Here is a 19891-nt window from a genome sequence, read left to right as displayed (position 1 = left end):
CTCCCCCTCCAGTCATTGCTCCCTAACCCTTCTCATCCCACCCCCAACTCCACTGAAATCTGGAATCCCCCACTCATTAGGCTTTACCAAAACTCACTTCTATAAGTCTCGCAAAACTCAATGCAGTTAATAGGCGCCAGAAATAGTACCATTATTTCCATCAATTACAAATGCTGTGCCTGTGTGTGTGCACGTGTGAATGTGTGTTTGCATTTGAATAGAAAACAAATTTCAAAAAAGGAACAAAAACTGGAGAATTTTGCATTTTTGGTGTTTTTTTTTTTTTTTTGTATTTGCGCAGACCATTTTAGGATTTTCAGTCTCAACAAAACACTATTAAAACAAAGAATCTAGTAAAATATTTGTGCATGTACTGCTAAACAATTCTAGCAATTTTACTAAGCAATACCTTTATTATTTTGAATATTCTTAACAGACTGGAACAAAACAGTTTTTTTATTTTTTTATTCAAAACAAAATATGCATAACTGTAACGCGTGTCGCAGAGTTAGGTATGATGCAGAGATTAAAGTTTTGTTTCAACAAAAACAAATGCCTGGGGGAATTTCATAGCTAGAAAGTTAAGAACTCAATTTTGTTCGCTAAGAGGACCTTTTCCATGGTTTTCCTTCATCTGCCAGCTATACAGCAATCATCCCTGAAATGCAGTTCCCGAGTGTAGTTAGAGAATAGTAAAGAATGTGAAGTGGTTCTTTTAAAATTATTTGTTTTGATTGTTTGTTTTAAAAACAGCCCTTATTAACTCTTCCTTCCACTGATTCTACTGTAAACTCATAAAAGCCTTTTTTTTTTTTTTTTTTTTTTTTTTTTAGAAAGCAAATTCATAGACACTCAGCAGGTAAAATGTTCCCACAAAAAGAAAAAATACAAACAGAGCGATCCGATTTCTCCTCTTGTCTTCAACTATCTAGAGCATGTGAGAGTGGTAACGTTTCTGTACTTGAATGAAAATGGCTAACCTAGTGTTTGAAAAGTTCTTTTTGATAATGCAGAATTGCATACACTTTATACCTGGAGTAATTAAAAACTGTATGTGGGAGAAATACTGGGGTGAAATGGTCTAGATTCTGTATGCTGCAGGTGTCTGAGCACGTCTGCTAGCCCTCCACAATGGTAAAGGAGGAAAAAGAAGTCCAGATTTGGGTCCTCAGAATCCTGTTCCTGTAACAATGGCCAAAAGGTGCTCGTGTAGTCCTGCAACAGAACTGAAATCCCAGCGAAAGCCCAGCCACCTGCGGCTTCAGGGCAGGACTCCCTACCTCCTCACACCCCCATTCTGGGTGGCTGCTTCCAGCCACCCGACCAGTGAGGAAGGCCTGGGCCCTTGGAAGGGGGAGCTGGACCAACTGAGTTCACGGTAGTTTTCTTTGCTTTTGTTTTATTTTCAACGTAAAGATGTGCTAACTGTCTGACCCCACCTGTTATGGAGAGCACTTGTTTGTTCAGCTAGAAAGGGCCCCCCTGGTTCTGCTCCGTTGCAGGTTTGTGCAGCAGCGGCTCAGGGGCCCAGCGGAGCGTGCACTGCGCCCACTCACGGCAGCTGCGACAAGGACAGAAGCAAGCGGATGTCATCTGCTGTGGGCGGGGAAGGCCCGGGGCGGGCAGGCCGGGAGGGGTGTGGGTTCCAGAGGCAGGAGGGAGAGTCAGGGAGTTTTTTTATTTTTATTTTTTTGTTGTTTTCTTTTTTTTGTCTTTTTTATTTTTTTATGATTTTTTTTTTGTGTGTGTTGTTGTTTGCTATACCGCGAGGTCATAGCCGTCATTCCGCTAATAGAAACTGACAGGACATGAGACAGAACTATCTGAGGAGCACACACAATGACTAGAAATATATATAGAGAGAGCGACAGTGAAAAGACTTAGTTTACCTCTGAGAAACCATCCCCCCAAATAAATCCTGTATTAACAAGTGCAAAAACAAAACAAACAGATAAACCCAAATCAAAAGGAAAGCAAAGAAAACCTCCAAACATTAAAACACAGTGTATAAAATGGTGTGAGAAACTGAAGTCACTTTCCAGCCTTTTAGTCCATAAAAAGCTGTGTGTGTGTGTCCTTGTTTGGATTCAGGCCCCTCTTTTCCAGTTTTGCCCTCCAGGCCCTGCACGAAGTGATGCGCGGTCGGAGCACCCAGGCCGTGACGCCGGTGGCCAGGGCGGCAGGCACGCTCCAGGGTCCAGCATCCCTACTCCTTGCTGGCCGAGCGCTCGTCAAGTGCGTGGACGCCCCCGACGCCCAGCGCCGTGGCGTTCTGCGCCGCCGAGGCCGTGAGAACTGTGTGAAGGAGCATCAGCATGAGGACACACAGTCTGAGTCTGCCGGGGCCCAGCCTGGGCGCTGCTGAAGCTGGCAGCGACGTCCTGGGACAGGAGCCGCCTCTGTCCACCGTCCCCTTGGAGGGGGTGTTGGATTTTGCCTCTCTCCTGACGTCACAGCATTCTGGTTCATCATTGGTTAGAAAGGTTTCGTAGAGCCCTGGGGGGTGAAGAAAGGGCAAGGTTAACAGGCGAGAGGAGGATGGGTAGGAAGGCGCTCAGAGCCGACGGCAGCGTGTACTTTAACATCTGATCCACGACATCTTATGGCAATGGAACATTTTGTAAAGGAGAGTCAAGTCCGTACAGTCTGGGTCAATGGTCAACCGTGCTCTCAAGCCAGTACTTTTAGGTTCCTCACTGCTCTTACTGTACTCTTGGTGGTCATCCATGAAAGTTCTGGGTTGTGAGGAATACAGGATAAAAGGTTTCACTAGGTCAAAACCAGAACCTAAGGTTCTGGATCAACTTGGTGACCAGGAACGTTCAACCACCATTTTCTCTTTAACAGGAATGTGATTAATTAATGTGACATGTAAAGTGACACCCACTAGTTATGAGTTAGCATATTTTATTTACGAAACCACCAACCAATCATAATACCAGAGCTACAGGAACCATGTTACTAATCACCTCCTCTCAGGAACCTCACCAAGGCTCAGATCTCCCTTTATGGCTGAATGGGCTTAACATCTACACACCCAAAGCATGACCATTTCCATTTGTAAATACTTCTCTTATTCTTCCATTTGCTATTCTATTGATGACTGCCTACATTGAAGCCTGTATTGTCTTTTTATTTTTATTTTTTTATTTTTTATTTTTATTTTCTGGACCACTGGGGGAGGAGTCTCTGCCCCATCCTTCTCCCTTTCCCATCCTCCAGCATCGCTTTTTAGTGATTGTGGGTCTAGCTCACTCTCTCGCTCTCTCTCATTCTCTCTTCCTTTTTTCCCTTCCCTCACCACAGAATCTCTCCTCTTTCTCCCTTCTCTTTTCCCTTCTTCCTCTAAAAACACACATTGTTCTTATTTTTAAATTGATAAGTGGAGACTTTCGCAGTGATGAAAAAGAATAAAACAACTGGCTATCTAAACCTTCCAATCTCGTTTCTTGCTAGATTATAAAATTTTTACGTGGTCGCTTAAGCCATTTTGTATCCTTTTTTTTTTAACCTGACTGAAACATTTTTTCATGAGATTTAGCATGAAGTTTCTACACAAATTTTATTCTGCTACTCTCAAGCTTGAAAAACTTAAAAATGACGATAGAGTAATTGTTAGGATTAAATACGATGTCGTATGTAAAGTGCTTGGCTCAGTTCCTGGCGCAGAGAACTAACTTGAAAAATTTGACTACTGTGAATTTTAATCACTGTTAATAGCGCCTCATTGACTCGACCTTACTCATGAAATCTAGTCTCCTTTCCTCTCTCTCCAGACTCACTGCTCAGTGCTCCAGACATCCTCAACTCTTGGCTGATATCAGAACACGTGACACTTCCACCCACACATGGACCACGGCTCAAGCTTTCTTTCCGGAATTTTCTCCATCAATTCATAGAACTAACTCTCATTTCTCCTTCAGGCTCAGCTCACATAGAATTCCCTTTGTGAAGCCTGTATTCATAGTCCTGGGCTCCTAGTGCATTTTGTGTAACTCTTCAATAGAGCAATTATTATTTTTTCTTTTAATCACAATTGCTCATTTTCATGTCAATTTCCTTACTTATGTGTCACCATAAGAGCAAGAACCATATAGTATCAGCCTCGTGTTCCCAATATGTTGCAGAATGCCTGAATAAAATAGGTACTTAATGAGATTTGTTACATGAATAAGCTCAATATATATTTATTCAATGAAGAGACTATTAAATAATATACACTCTGCAATCTTCAGTTTCTTTAAAAAAATGACCAAGGTATCCTTATAATGATGCTTACAATATTCATTTCTTCTTAGGCATTCAAAGGTAAACTTCACCTTCGCCTAGGTAGAATATGGAAAAAAAACTGAATTCATGAGGTCTGCAGCTCTGACGTTTTTATTTTATGTATTTTATTCTTTTTTCAAATAAGATACCTCACGGGTAGACTAATCATTTATTGAAGTATACGTCTTCCAAAATTATATTCTACAAAGAAGAGAGTTTATAGTTAAGATTATAACAATAGAAATCTAAAGGTCATTTAGGTCAACATTTTAGAATGGTAACAGTCGGAATATCTTTAACAATGTCGTCCAGATAAGAAGCTCTTCCGAAGTTGCTCAGAAGCCAGGCGACTGATTTAGACCTAAAGTCATCTCAGAAAAAATAAGGCAATTTGTCAGGTCAATCAATGTACTCTTCTTTTGGAGTAAAAACAATAATACTCTTTCTTTTTACATTGTCCATCTTTTTAGTAAGAATCTTTATTCAGAGTTACACATGCATATTAGTAATCAAATCATTCTACAAGATATTTTATAAGAAAAAATTCCTCCACCTCCTCCATCCCAAATTCTTCCTTCTCAGAGGCAAATACTGCACTTTTTAATTTGTTTCTGTATTGGCTCCATTTCTGGAAATGACCTGTTTTATACTTTTCGTGATTTTTCATTTTTTATCACTATCACTAGTAGATTCCTCCCCGCCCCCAACCCCGCCCCAGGACCTGTGAGGATAAAACATTCATTCTGCGCCTTCTCCAGCCCATAGGTGACCCCCTTCCTCTATGGTAGTAAGTTTAATACTCGGTGTTCCTTTATTGGAATGCTGTAAAAACAATTCTCAACTCAGACGTGCAGTAAACTTTCATTTTCCATTCCGATTCCACTTTGTTTTTCCTAGAACTAATACTTACTAATTCTTAGAGTTTTCTACATAGTTACTAATTCAGCACCCAATACTTTGCCAGCTCTTTCCTATCAGTTGTGTTTTCCTGAAGAACTATCTCCTGTAGTCTTTTACCATCTGGACTGGTGGCTTTTATGCCTAATGCATAGATTCCAGCCTGAAAACTCCAATGAACCTTCCTCTTAGGGACGCTGGCTGCCTCTTTCCCGTGGATTTCCTATCTCCTGTTCCTTACACCTCTTTACTCATTTTGGTGGACTGGGTATCTAGTATTTTCATAAGGACAAACTCTTGGGAGTAAATTTCTGAGAAGCTGTATGCCTAAAAATGTTTACCTCACGTTTAATTGATTGTTTGCCTGAGTATGGAATTCTGGCTTAGAAATTCTTATCCTTCACCTTTATTTGAGCGATACTCCCATATTTAGTTGTTGAACCTCTGGGACCTGTCCTTTAATATTCTTATCATCTTCCTTGTTCATCACTTCATCCCTGGCTCTGCTTTCTGGAGGATTTGGTGAGCTTTACCATGAAATAATTTTACTGAGTTTTTCTTTTTTTAAAAAAATCACATTTTAATTTCCAAGAGCTCTTTTATATACTCTGAATTTCTTTTTTGAAGTGACTGTTCTCATTTCACAGTTGCAATATATTCTTTTATCACTCTGAGATTTTTACAGCACTTTTATTTGTCGTGTTTTATTTCCTCCCTGCATGCATTCTGTTTTCTCCAGATCGCTTTTTTCTCCTTTGTTTGTCTCTTACTTTTTACGTGGGAAGCCCTCCTCACGTCTGTCACCCGGTCCGACAACTTTCTCCAACCATCTCCAAAAAACAGTTCCCCTCCCACAAAGAAATATGCCAGCACTTTTCTCTGGAGAGGGAGGCATGGGTTATGGAGATCTGACTGCCTCATATACAGACTTCCACCTGCTCTCCCTTATGTCGTCACCTCCTCCAAAGCATTTCATGCTGTCAATTCCTGTGTCTGGAGGGAGTCTTGGATGGAAATCTGGTTGACTCTTTGCTTCTTCTCTGCTGCTTTAGCATTCACTTTTCTAGGTGTCAGCAAATCCTTTCACGTGCACCGATTTTCTTTCTAGTTTCTAAGAGGGTTTGGTTGTTGTCTCCTTAACCATTCTTCTGTCCTTTTGGATTTATGCCTAATAACGATTTCTCTTCTCTTGGGGCTGCCTAGGAAACTTTACTGCACTTTTCCCTACATCGGTCTGCTTTGTCCTGATCTCTGACTCACTCCTCCAGCCAGGAATGCTGCCTGTGGCTGGATTCTGCCTCAGTGTCTCCCCAGAAACTGAAGACACAGGGCATCTGCAAAGGGCCAAGCCAGCCTCGGATTTTTTTTCCCTCTGCTGAATCCTTGTTCCCTAACTCCCTCACGGGTACAGTTCTGAGTTCTCTCTAGTAAACCGTCTGGATACAGATGCTTCCTAGGAGAGCCTACCTATAGCAGCCAACACTTCCTCATCCTTCAAAGAAACTGTAAGGACATATTACCAAATGAAAAAAGTTCTCAGACAATCTCATTGCACAAATATATAAGAGATTTGGGATTAGGAAAGGAAAAGAGTAATTTTTTCAGTTAATGAAATGTTGTTCTACGGTTTGCTACAAAATGTTCTGTCTGCAATCTCTAATGAATCATTACCTATTTGACATTGAAATAATAGTAGTAGCAATTATTCTATCTTACAGTACCAACCTCATGAATTATTTCTGATATGAAATAATACACATAAACTGTCTAGAACAGTGCCTGGCAGGTAGTAAAATGTCACGTAATATTAATTATTCCTCTTAGAAGTTGGGATAAATAGTACAGTCAGAATTTATTATTAGGAAGGGCTTTAAGGAACATCTAATTCAAATTCTTTTTCTGTTTTCAATTAGTCTAAGCCACTCACAGAAAAGCCTTATTTTTTACAGCTCAAAACAATTATTCTAGTATAGTCAGTATAAATAACATCTAAGTACAGGAAAGACATTCTAAGGAAATCCTTAAAATAAACACATTATTTAAATATAACCCTTCGTTATCTCAGTAATTTACATTTTGCCATCTTTAAATCCAGGAATATGAGGCTAATTTTTCAAATATTTGAACTAGTAATATGCTTTATAATATCTTTCCAAATGCAAAAGTTTAGAAAACAGTAAAGTAAAAAGAAGGGGGAAAATTACCCCAAACCTGATTTCATTAGGATGAAAAAAGAAACAAGAAGAAACTGTTGGAATTTGTTTCCTCAACTTTTTATTAACACGGACACACATATACAGTCAGACCTCATTTTACTGCACTTCACTTTATTGAGCTTCACAGATATTGTGTTTTTTACAAATTGAAAGTTTGTGGTGACTCTATCCAGCCAGTCTAAGGTGCCACTGTTTTCTTTCATTTGCTCACTTTGTGTCTCTGTGTCACATACTGGTAATTCTTGCGGTATTTCAAACTTCTTCACTTTATTATATTTGTTAGGATGATCTGTGATCGGTGATCTTTGATGTTACTACCAAAATTGTTTTGGGGGTGCCGCAAACTGCATCCACGTAAGATGGCAAACTTAATCAATAAATGTGGTGTGTTTGCTCCACCGACTGGCCATTCCCCGTCTCTCCCCGTCTCCCTCAGGCCTCCCTATTCCCTGAGACGACAATATTGAAATTAGGCCAATTAATAACCCTACAATGGCCTCTAAGTGTTCAAGTGAAAGGAAGGGTCACGTGTCTCTCACTTTATATCAAAAGCTAGAAACGATGAAGCTTAGTGAGGAAGGCATGTTGAAAACTGAGATAGGCTGAAACCTAGACCTTTTGTGCAAGACAGTCAGATTGCGAATGCAAAGGAAAACTTCTCGAAGGAAGTTAAATGTCTACGCCAGTGAACACAGGAATGATGAGAAAGTGAGACAGCCTTAGTGCTGATACGGAGAAAGTCTGAGTGGTCTGGATAGAAGATCAAACCAGCCACAACATTCCCACAACATTAGGCAAAGCCTAACCCAGAGCAAGGCCCCATCTCTCTTCAATTCTGTGAAGGCTGAGAGAGGAGAGGAAGCTGTAGAAGAAAACTGGGAAGCCAGCAGAGGTTGGTTGATGCGGTTTAAGGAAGGAAGCCAACACCATAACACAGAAGTGCAAGGTGAAGCAGCAGGTACTGCTGTAGAGGCTGAAACAAGGTATCCAGAAGATGTAGCTGAGAAAATTAATGAAGGTAGTTACGCTAAACAGATCTTCAATGTAGATAAAACAGCCTTATACTGGAGGAAGATGCCATTTAGACTTTCATAGCTAGACAGACGTCAATGCCTTTAAGCGTCAAAGGACAGGCTGACTCTCTTATTAGGCACTAAAGTAGCTGGTGACTTTGAATTGAAGCCAGTGCTCATTTCCCATTTCTAAAACCCTTAAGAATTACGCTAAATCGACTTTGCTCATGCTATTAACGGAACAACAAAGCCTGGGTGACAGTACATCTGTTTACTGAATATTTTAAGCCCACTACTGCAACCTACTGCTCAGAAAAAGATTCCTTTCAAAATGTTACTGCTCATTGACAAGGCACCTGGTCACCCAAGAGCTCTGATGGAAATGGACAGTGAGATTAATGCCATTTCCATGTCTGCTAACATGACATCCATTCTGTAGCCCATGGATCAAGGAGTAATTTTGACTTTCAAGTTATTACTTTTAAGTAATAACTTAAAAAATTCATTTTGTAAGGCTGTAGATGCCATAGATAGTGATTCCTCTGAGGGATCTGGGCAAAGTCAATTGAAAACCTTCTGGAAAGGATTCACCACTAGAGACACTAGTAAGAACATTCCTGATTCACGGGAAGAAGTCAAAGTATCAACATTAACAGGAGTTTGGAAGAAGTTGATTCCAACTCTCATGGATGCCTTTCAGGGGTTCAAGACTTCAGTGCAGGATGTAACTACAGAGGTGGTAGAAAGAGCAAGAGAACTGGAATTAGAAGTGGAGCCTGAAGATATGACTGAATTGCAGCCGTCTCATGATCAGACTTGAAAGGATGAGTCGCTTCCTATAGATGAACAAAGGAAGTGATTTAACGTTATCTCCGTTCATTTTAGCATCTTTGATATATCATTGTCCATTATTTTAATTTTTCTTGATCTTTTTATATTTTTCTCTGCACTGTGTTCTACATCTAAGAGTTTCACAATGATTGGAAAGGAGCGTTCCATCCAGTTCCCCTTACTGTCGGATCTGTAGTGCTTGGTCTTGTCTTCATCCTCATATAATAACGTTTCCAAACATTTAAAAATGTGTCTTTACCATTCCCTCTGTCTATCATTTGCTGTGTGAACTTAAGTGCATATCTTTTCATAATTTGTTAAATATGTGCAGTTATTCATTCTCCTAGAATTACATTTTTAAAAAATCACACACACTTGGGCAAATTTGTCTAATTATTAGGGTCGTTGATGAGGAAGTTTATCTAAATTTTCCTTCCTCCAACTTCTAATCCCTCATCATTTGGGGGGGGCTATATAATCAGATGTTTGAAACTTATTTATTGTCAAATTACTAACATTTTTATATCTTCCCTCCCAGTAATGATTAATAACATTTGCATATTGTTTTATATGTACCTTATTCACGGATTATTTGGTTGCAATTAATAGAAACTCACTGGAGCTAATTTAGGCAACAAAACAAAACAAAATGAAGAGCAGCTAAGGGGAGAAATATGTGAAAACTTCAAGCCTATTCTATGAGATACAAGACTGAGAGCACACAAGGGAACATGAAGAACTAAATTAAGAAATAGCATGGCCATCAGAAGTAGGGGTGCTCCCTATAGCACTGGAATCATCTCTGTTTCCTGCTGCACAGCTCTCCCTCATTTATCTTTGGGCTTTTTCATGGAGATAGGACTTCATTGTTTTTTTCTCTTAATTCAATGTCATAGGGGACTGACTGGAATTGCTGGGTTCCAGTGACATGCTCCTGGGGATGCAGATCGACTTGACATTGGACTGGTTTATGCTGGTCTCATCAGCCACACCAGCGAGAGATTCCCACAGAACAAACATAGCCGTGCATGTAGGTTCACTCTCTGAAAGAACAACGTGAAGTCAGTGTTTTTCTTTCTGCTCAAATATGATATTTTCCACCTTGGAGCTTGTAGGCTGTTTCCTCCATTCTCAAAATTCAAGAATGTTTGGAATTTGATCTAATTTCCTTAATTTTGCCAGAATGGGAAGAACCACTTTAATCTGCCAGTAAGAGTGTCTCTAAGCTCAGGAAAGATATTTCCCAGTCTTCGTTTGGTTGTTATTTCTTTATTTTCACCGTGTATTATGTGTTTTCAACTTATCACATTCCCTCTCATCATTTTTATAGTCTTGGTCTCCACCTTGGACTTTGCCTCTGTTTTCTTCAAGCTTATCCTCCACTTTGCTTACTTCAATCTCTATATGGTTGATACTATAAGTGTACAACATATTTGCAATTGTTTTCTGTTGCCCTGCAATATATATATATACGTATACGTATTATATATATTAATCTAAATTAATTGTTATGTTTGCCTGCTTCCCAGCCAAATTTCCTTTCCACGTTTCTCCCCTTGTTTTAAAGGGTCTATATGTCCTTGAATTTTATTGAGAACAGATGCTGCCTAAAATTACCCTTGTAGTAACTTTTCTTAAATATATGCTATCATTCTGTCTCTCAAACTCTGTCTTCCTTCTTTTATGTGAAGTATATTTTATTAGGTTCCATATTTCATTTTCTCTGTGTTAAAAGTTGAACAGATTTGCCCTCCAAATATATCTGAAAGACCTAAATCCTAGTACCTCAAAAGGTGACCTTATTTGGAAATAAGGTTTTAAGAGACTTAATCAAGTTAAGGTGAGGTCATTGGCAGGGTGTGGAGGGTAGGCGTGCAGGATCCACTATGACTTTTGTTGGGTTTTGTTTTGCCTTTTGTTTGTTTTTATGTTGGGAGTGAGTACCTTCATAATTCTGTACAGTGTGTTCCTATGTCTATTTCTTAATCCAGTGATTTTAGATCATATCTATTCTCAACTGACAAAGCTGAGTAGATTCATGTCTGTATAGTTCTCTCCTGTCCCATTAATCTCATATTTGGCCATTGCTTTTGTTCTAAACTATGGTTACATCTTCTTCCATGTTTTCATTCTGTATGTTAATTTTGAAAATTGAAAGTGAAAGAAAAAAATTCTTAGAGTTCATGTAATGCCATTTCATTACAGTAACATCATTCAAAGAATTTAAGATATCAGGCAAAATAAATGATTACTTTTTATATTTTATCAATTCATAAAAATTTTAGATAGCTTTATATTGGACTCACGCTTCTCTTGCACATTTTTTCTGAGATTCTAGTTGTCTTTCATTCTTCATATAATCAGGAAAAATATTATATCTTCATCCCTATGTCACTAAATCCATTTCATAATCATAACAATTTCAGTGTTCTAATATGAACAGGTTATTTTCGATGCACAGATATTATCTTATGATTTATTTTACTCCACCACGAATATTGAGAGCCTACATTACCCTCTTTCTTGTAATCCTCTTTTGTTCTACTAGAGTAAAACTACAAGTAATGTTTCACATGGAATAGGTAGAAGGTAAATTTTCAAGAACATACACTGTTTTAATTGAAACAGACTTCGTTCTCCTATTTGAAAGACATTTTGCCTGGGTATAGGATCCCAGGCTCACAATCTCTTCTTCTGATAACTTTGGAGGCATTGCTCATTGCGTCCTAGGGTCCAGTGCTGTGGGAGAAAATTATGACTGTATTTGTTTCCTGTCGATGTTGTAGCAAATTACTACAGATTAGTAGCTTGAAACACCACTCGATTATTTACTCACACTTCTGTAGGTCACAGTCTAGGAGGGTTGGCTGGTTTCCCTGCTCAGTGTTAGCAAGGCCAAGATCGAGATGCTGGCAGGGCTGAAGTCCTTTTCAGGGTCTCTAGGGGGGAATTCACTTCTAGGCTCCTGCAGGTTGCTGGCAGAGTTTGGTTCTCCATGCTTCTAGGACTGAGGTCCTTGCCTGCTGTTGGATGGGACTGTTCTCAGCCTCTAGAGGCCATCCTCATCCCTGGGCTTATCCTCCTCCATCTTCAGAGCCAACAGTGACAGTGTGGAGTCTTTCTCATTCTTCTAACCTCTATGGCCTCTCCTTCAGCCCCATCTTACCTGAATCTCACACTGTGTCTTTATGACTGACTCTGCCTTCTGTGCTTTTCACAGCCTGTGTGATTAGACGGGACCCACCTAGATGATCCAGGATAAGCTCCATATCTCACAACCACAACCTTAATCATAGCTGCAAAGTCCCTTTTGCCATGTAACACATTCACAGGCTCTGGGCATTAGTTCATGGGCATCTTTTTTGGGGGAAGCCATTATTCAGTCTAACACACTTCACCCTCTGGCTCCCAAAGACCCACATCCACGCCACATGCAAAAACTCTTCACCTTATCCCAAGGTCCCAAGTCTCAACCCAATACAACTCAAAGTGCACAAATCTCCCCTAAGTCTCATCAGTTCAAAATCCTCAAATTTCATGATCTATATCACCTGAATTAGGTATTGATGTGACTCTAAGCATACTCCATCCCAGGATAAAATTCCTCTCCATCTGCGAAACCAGAAAGTAAGTTATCTGCTCCCAACACATGATGGTGAGAGACTAATCGTTGCAGACATTCTGCTTCAAAAAGGGAGAAGGTGGAAGGAAAAGGTGGTCATCAACCCAAATCAACTCTGAAATCTAGCTGCACAAACTCCATCAAGTTTCCAGGCCTGTGAATGATCCTCTGCAATTCTCAGCTCCACCCTCTGGGCTCACATCTCCGTCCTCTGACTCATCTTTCCTTTCTTATAAAAAGTTGCATCTGTGTGCAGCTGAGTAGTTTCACTAGCAAGTTTCCGCCAGTAGAATTTTGAGGATCCAACAGCCTCCCTTGGACGGTCCCTTTCCGTCCAAGCTGGCAGTGTTTTTGCTAATGTAAACTTCTCCATAACTTTGTGAGACTCCTGTCTATGTCACAAGGGTTTACCCCGTTAGACAAGAAGCTCCCCCACAAATCCTCCTTAGATAATCCCTCCTCTACTTTTGGCTACTGCTCAAAGGGCTGAGGGGAATCCATGAGTCCCACCCTTAATCTCTTCAAAAGCCTTTTGTATAACTTAATACTCTGACCTTCCAAACTTTGTGAGGTCTTAGAATGGTTGTACAGCCATACCCTCAGCAGTTTCTTTTGGTTTTCTCTAGAGTATGCTTTCCTGACAGCAATTTGTTTTACCTTTTGCCATCTTGGTAGACTGAGATTTTCCCAAATCATCAAATCCTGGGTTCTATTGTTGAATAATTCTTCTCTCAGTGTATCTCTCTCCTTATGCATTTTATTATGAGTAGCAAGAAAAAGCCAGGTCACACCTTCAACATTTGCTTGGAAATCTCAGCCATAGAGCCAACGTCATGACTTAGCATCTCTGCTTCCCAGATAACTGCAGGACGCAATTCTGCTAAGCTTTCTGATACTGTCGAAGATGTTTCCAATTTCCATGAACATGTTCCTCATTCCTTTCTGAGCCCTCACCGGCAGGCTTTAACGACCATATTCCTACACCCTGTTCAAGGCAATCTGGGCTTTTTCTATCATGCTCCTCAAAAGTCTTCCAACTTAGGCCACTGCCTGTTTCCAAAGCCACCTGCACATTTCTAGGTATTTGTTACAGCAACACTCCACTTCTACGTACAGAAATCTGCATTCGCTTTCTATTTATAAAGAACCGTCACAGACATCACAGTGGCTTAAAATGTCATCCGTATATTACCTCACAGTTGTATAGGTTAGAGCCTGGGCTGGTTTTGGCTAGTGTCGAAGTGAAGTAGAGACATAAGTCAAAACCAACCCAGGCTCTAACCTATAGAACTGTGAGGTAATACATGGATGCCATTTTAAGCCAAGATGATGTCTGTGACAATTTTTTATCAGGCTGAAATCAAGGTGTTGGCCTTGATTATCCAAACTGGGTCAGGAGGCTGGCAGAATTCAGTTTCATGTGGCTGTAGCACTGAGCTCCCTGCTTTCTTGCTGGCTGCCAACTGGAGACTCTCAGCCTCCAGAGACCACCTGCATCCCTGGCTCACGGCCCTTTTCTCCATCTTGAAATCTAACAACAGTGGGTTGAGTCCCTCCTACACCTTCCATTTCTGTGATTTCTCCTTCTGCCTCATCTTTCTGGCTGATACTTTTGTATTCCGTGATTACATTGGGTGGACCTACATAATCCAGGATAATCTCCCTATTTTAAGATCAGCTGACTAGCTGTCTTAATTCCATGTGCAAAGTCCTTTGAGCCATGTGATGTACCATATTCACGGGCATATCAAGAAAGAAGATCATAGGGGCTAAAATCTTGGCTATGACACAGACGTTAATATCCTTCTCATTTCACTGAAGGCTTGGGTTTGTTACCCTCAGTGAAACCTCTTCGGATAGTTCATATATTTGTTGTTTTCTAAAATTTCAAGAAAATATGTCTACACGTGGTTTCTTCATAGCTTCTTCTGCTGGTCCCTTTCAATCTGACCATGGTTTTCTTCCACTCTGGAGAAATTCCTTCTCACATTGCTTTGATAATCAATTCCTTTCCCCACTTCCACCTTTATACTCTTTTTGTTTTGTTTTATCCAAAAAGCTCATATGGGGTTGTCCTGGCCCTTCCACATGTTTTACTCTCTTGTCACCTTCAGTTGTCAAGTCTCTCCAAGAGGCAGAAGTCTCCTCAGGGTGAGTGAATGGAGATGAAGTGGATGAATCGCAGCTCCCCTCCTAACACCCCAAAAGTCATTACTAAGAAGGCTTCCTCACATCCACCCAGGGAGCTCATTCAATGTCTAGAAAGTCGATCCCTGGATTTTGTGGGCAGACACCACACTGCATAGACAGGAATGGGGATGATCTGTCGGCTCAGATGTCTGCTCAGAGCCTTTAATCCATCAGAGAATTTCTGGTCTTTTTGTTCTGCTTTCTCTATGTTCCCAAAACAATCCATGATCATCAAAGGGTCCTATTGGAAGAACAGTTCCCACGTCTGCTGTGGTCTTTTTTCAGAGCCTGCTCTGAAGGCTCTCACAGTTCTGGTTGCATTCTAGAGTCCTGCATTTGCCTTTTCTCTTCTGTACATTGTTTATTTAAAAAAAATTTTAAATTATTTTTGGCTGTGTTGGGTCTTCTTTGCTGTGCGGGCTTTCTCTAGTTGTGGCGAGCAGGGGCTACTCTTCCTCGCGGGGCTTCTCATTGTGGTGGCTTCTCTTGTTGTGGAGCACGGGCTCTAGGCGTGCGGGCTTCAGTAGTTGTGGCGCGCAGGCTTCAGTAGTTGTGGCGCGAGGGCTCAGTAGTTGTGGCTCGCAGGCTCTAGAGCGCAGGCTCAGTGGTTGTGGCACACGGGCTTAGCTGCTCCGCAGCATGTGGGGTCTTCCTGGACCAGGGCTCGAACCCATGTCCCCTGCATTGGCAGGCGGATTCTTAACCACTGCGCCACCAGGGAAGTCCTCTGTATATTTTTTAAAACAGTCTCTGTTCTCCCTGTGTCCCATTTTCTAGGTTCTATAGCTTCTATGAATGTATCCCATTTTGTAGTTTTTACTTCAATTTCAATAAGAGTTCGAGACAGGTGGGAAATAAAAGCCTGCTTCAGCTTGCCACCTTGAACCAGAAGTCACACCCGCACTCAAATGCAATGGTTTACTCATCACCAGGACCATTTTTTGCCATCATGTAAATCCTGAGAGTTGCAAAAAATAGTTTTTGAAATTAGCATTTCACCTTTAATAGTCCTTCATTTTTTATTTGCTGCAATAGTGGTTTCACATGCATATAACCTAGGATTTATTTAGAAATAACTTACAAAAAATATAAAATTAGCATTAGTATCCAAATTGTATCCACTTTTTTAAAGGTAAAAATAACATAAGTGACGTGTAGAGATTTTGATAATTTTCTAGGATTATTTTATCATTGGGCTGGTAAAACAATATAAAACGAGGAGTCAGTCTCAGAAATCTAGAAACAAATTTCCAAATCATATGACCATCTGCAGAAAGAATGACTTATATTTAAAATCTTTATAGTATCTTTTTTAAGCAAGGGCAAATTTTAAGTAATTAAGGTATACATTTGAAATAGATTAGTTTTTTTTTTTTGAAAGGAGTGGTGGCAAATGTATCAGGTCCACATGATGAATTTTCAGTCTAACATCACACTGAAATCTAACTACTCCATCCTTCCTCTAAACACCTAGCATTCTGCTTATCTCCCAGAGAACAATACGTATTTGTTTAATGAGGGGAAGGAACCAAGGGATCATGAAGTAATACTCTGAGTTGTAAAAGACTGTCTTAATGCGTTGAATATATTAGCACACGAATATAACCCAATAGTAAAATATAAGTACACATATCAGGAAGAAAAGTGACACAGACTCTCAAGAACGGGCCACACAAGTACCTGCCTATGTAAAGGTCATTCAGAATAGAAAGCTAAGTGCACACTCGATAGAATAGAGATTGTTTTACAAATGGAAAATCATATGCAATGAAATTAAAATCAAAGGCCCACATTAAAATGGCAAAGAAGTTCTACAAAGAATTCACTCATTTCTTAAGACCATAGGCTAAATTGAGGGATAAATTAGGCATTCAAAGTGTCTAGAAGCTAAGCAGGTAATTTCCTCAACGATGGGTCCTAAATTTTTCTAGGATTGGACTAAAAGAACAGAGACTGTCTTCTGCAGTCAGAGAGGATACAGTCTCAACATAACTAACACATGATGTTAAATATCACATTTTCATTGTTATCTCTCCTAAAATGGTTACAGTGATATTTTTAGTTATGAAAAATTTATTCTAAGAAAATAGGAAAGAAAAAAAGTTCATGGATGAAGAAAATATTTGCTCATTTAATTTCCCACCCCATTCCTGATGATGCCTTTTAGGGTGGCCTTGATGTAGACTTTATAGGATGGCGTGGAGGAAAACCATGTCAGTTCCCAGAGGAGTGTAGCTGTTAGCATCTGTACAAACCATCAGAACATTGTAGGGCTCAAGGCAGGGGGTGCTGGTGGGACGGAAAGACTCATGTTCCTCTTTCTATTCTGATAAGTTCCCACGTATCAGGGACTTGTACCAAGTGCAACTAGTAAACGTCACCTGAGGAAGGAGTAAGAATCTTGACTCCTCTTCCATTCCTGTGAACCAGCCATGGTTGCTAAGTGCTTTCATTTTTCCACTTGGGTTCCTCTCATAGATGGGAAGAGTGTTTATGGGATTTCATGAGATGAATTTCAAGGATTCAGAGAAATGCGTTTAAGTGTGTCCTACGAATCTACATTACAGGAGGATGTGAAAAACTGGATCTCTCATGGATGTTTCCGTGACTGCATGTTGAGTGCTAGCTAGTTCAGCATTGTAACCCAAGAAGAAAACTGTATGGTCCTCGTTAAGAACATTACCTATTATGTTCTATTTCTATTTATTTGTGTTATTCTTCTCTGTGAAGTGACATGGTGAGGATCACATACTGTAAATCAGTGTCATGTTTTAGTAGATTACCCAGTCTTTTTTTAATTTGGCAATCTTTAGTAACGATGACTCTGCAGAGGAAATATCCTTAAAAACAGGAAACTACGTAAATAAGTCTGCGGCTGCAGAATCTCAAGCCATGACTTGTAATTGAAGAGACAGTTTTGCTAGTGCTTTGATCCATCCACGAATGTAGTTAGAGTACAAACAACATTTCCTGCTTTTCTTTCTAAAAAGAAAAACAGACTTTCTGTGTAATCACAGAATACGTACAAAGCTATCCCAATGTCTGTGTCCTGCCTACACGGACACACGTTAATGGCTTCAAGGCATGAAAACACCTCATAAATAGACCCGGACTTCAAAAATATGCTTTTTTAAAATGAGTTAGGGGAAAATTATTTTCCTAATTTGATCACCCGTTTTTGAAACATTAAATGTGAACAAAAGTAGTTGTGATTTTCATCAAAATATTTTTACTCAAAGATAATGCCAAAACTTAAGTTGGTAGTACTCCGACTCTAAGGAAAAGCCAATATTATAGAATCATTTATAACAAGAAAACTGTCTCAATGTGTTAGAGTTGACATTGAACTTAACAAAAAGAATATTAACTAGAATGATTAACTGTCTTTATTTGTCAGATGTGAACTGACAAAGAAGTTTAAAGTAAAAGAGATATGATTATTCTTTTTTGGAGTGGGGGAAATAATCGGATTTAACACTCACTTATGACTATTATTTGAGAGACATAGAACATCTGTTCTTTTATAATAACAAAAGCATATATTTGTTCAATAGTTTTGATATCTACTGGTTTTCTGCTGATTACATTTTTTTAAAATATATAAAGACACATACATATATAGTAAACTGAGAAAATATTAAGATGAGAAAAGATTAGACTGAGAAACTGAGAAAATATGAAGAATAACAAAAATGAGGTTTTGAAGTATGTATCTCTCAGAAGCAAGACGGCACAAATGAATATTCTGAGAAGCCAGGCTCCTTGGGCCCCTTGTTTCCTACAAGAAAACAAAGATGCAAGAAAAGGAAAATGTGCACAGGTGACGACAGAAAGAAAGAAAGAAAGAAAGGAAAGAAGGAAGGAAGGAAGGAAGGGAGAGAGAAAAAAAGAAAGGAAGGGCCTCCCTGGTGGCGCAGTGGTTGAGAGTCCGCCTGCTGATGCAGGGGAAACAGGTTCGTGCCCCGGTCTGGGACGATCCCACATGCCACGGAGCGGCTGGGCCCGTGAGCCATGGCCGCTGGGCCTGCGCGTCCGGAGCCTGTGCTCCGCAATGGGAGAGGCCACAACAGTGAGAGGCCCGCGTACCGCAAAAAAAAAAAAAAAAAAAGAAAGGAAGAAAAAAAGATTATATATTAAATTAAGAATTAGACATTAGGAGGTGACATAAAAAAGAAAAAAGACTAACGTAAAAAAGTTCAAATACTAGTATTTAGTGACTTGAAACAATAAGGATGTGTAATATTTTGCTTATAACATCGAGAAATACTCATTATAATATGTATGTCCACAAAGGAATGAGAACTGAGAAGTACAATACACGTCTGGCAAGAATCTATGTCGTTAAATCTTTCTGAGTTTTTGGCAATAAATTTCAAAAGCCTAAAGTTTTGCATGTGCTTTAACCTGCCAAGTCCAATTCAATGGGTTTAGGGAAATGGATCAGAAGTGTATGGAAATACTGCAGCACGATGGATGGACCCAGAGGTCATCACACTAAGTGAAATAAGTCAGAAAGAGAAAGACAAACACCATATGATAGCATTTATATGTGAAATCTAAAATATGACACAAATGAACCTATCTATGAAACAAAACCAGACTCACAGAGATCAGACTTGCGGTTGCCAAGGGGGAGGGGGGGAGGGAGGGATGGATTGGGAGTTTAGGGTTAGCAGATGCAAACAATTATATATAGGATGGATAAACAACAAGGTCCTACATATCGTACAGGGAACTATATCCAATATCCTGTGATAAACCATAATGGAAAAGAAAATGAAAAAAAAAAAAGTATAACTGAGTCACTTTGCTGTACAGCAGAAATTAAACACAACATTATAAATCAATTCTAC

General features: G+C 39.7%; 1 protein-coding gene across 2 annotated transcripts in view; it reads right to left on the bottom strand.

Annotated features, from left to right (window-relative positions):
* Nucleotides 1-384: 384 nt before the first annotated feature.
* NALF1 (NALCN channel auxiliary factor 1) overlaps nucleotides 385-19891 on the bottom strand; it is a 576365-nt gene continuing 556858 nt past the window's right edge. The window contains exons 3-4 of one of the 2 annotated variants that reach the window (XM_067712940.1): nucleotides 4280-4325; nucleotides 2361-2496 (exon numbers count right to left, since the gene is read on the bottom strand). In XM_067712940.1, coding sequence (XP_067569041.1) covers nucleotides 4303-4325 — 23 coding nt within the window. In that variant the 3' untranslated portion in view covers nucleotides 2361-2496; nucleotides 4280-4302. Of the gene's footprint in view, nucleotides 2497-4279; nucleotides 4326-19891 lie in introns of both variants that reach the window. The other variant, XM_067712939.1, reaches the window with a different exon arrangement.

The sequence above is a fragment of the Pseudorca crassidens genome, chromosome 18 (assembly GCF_039906515.1).
Source record: "Pseudorca crassidens isolate mPseCra1 chromosome 18, mPseCra1.hap1, whole genome shotgun sequence".
NCBI lineage: Eukaryota > Metazoa > Chordata > Mammalia > Artiodactyla > Delphinidae > Pseudorca > Pseudorca crassidens.
The sequence above is the reverse complement of the archived record's forward strand: the minus strand, read 5'-3'. Positions and strand labels throughout refer to the sequence as shown.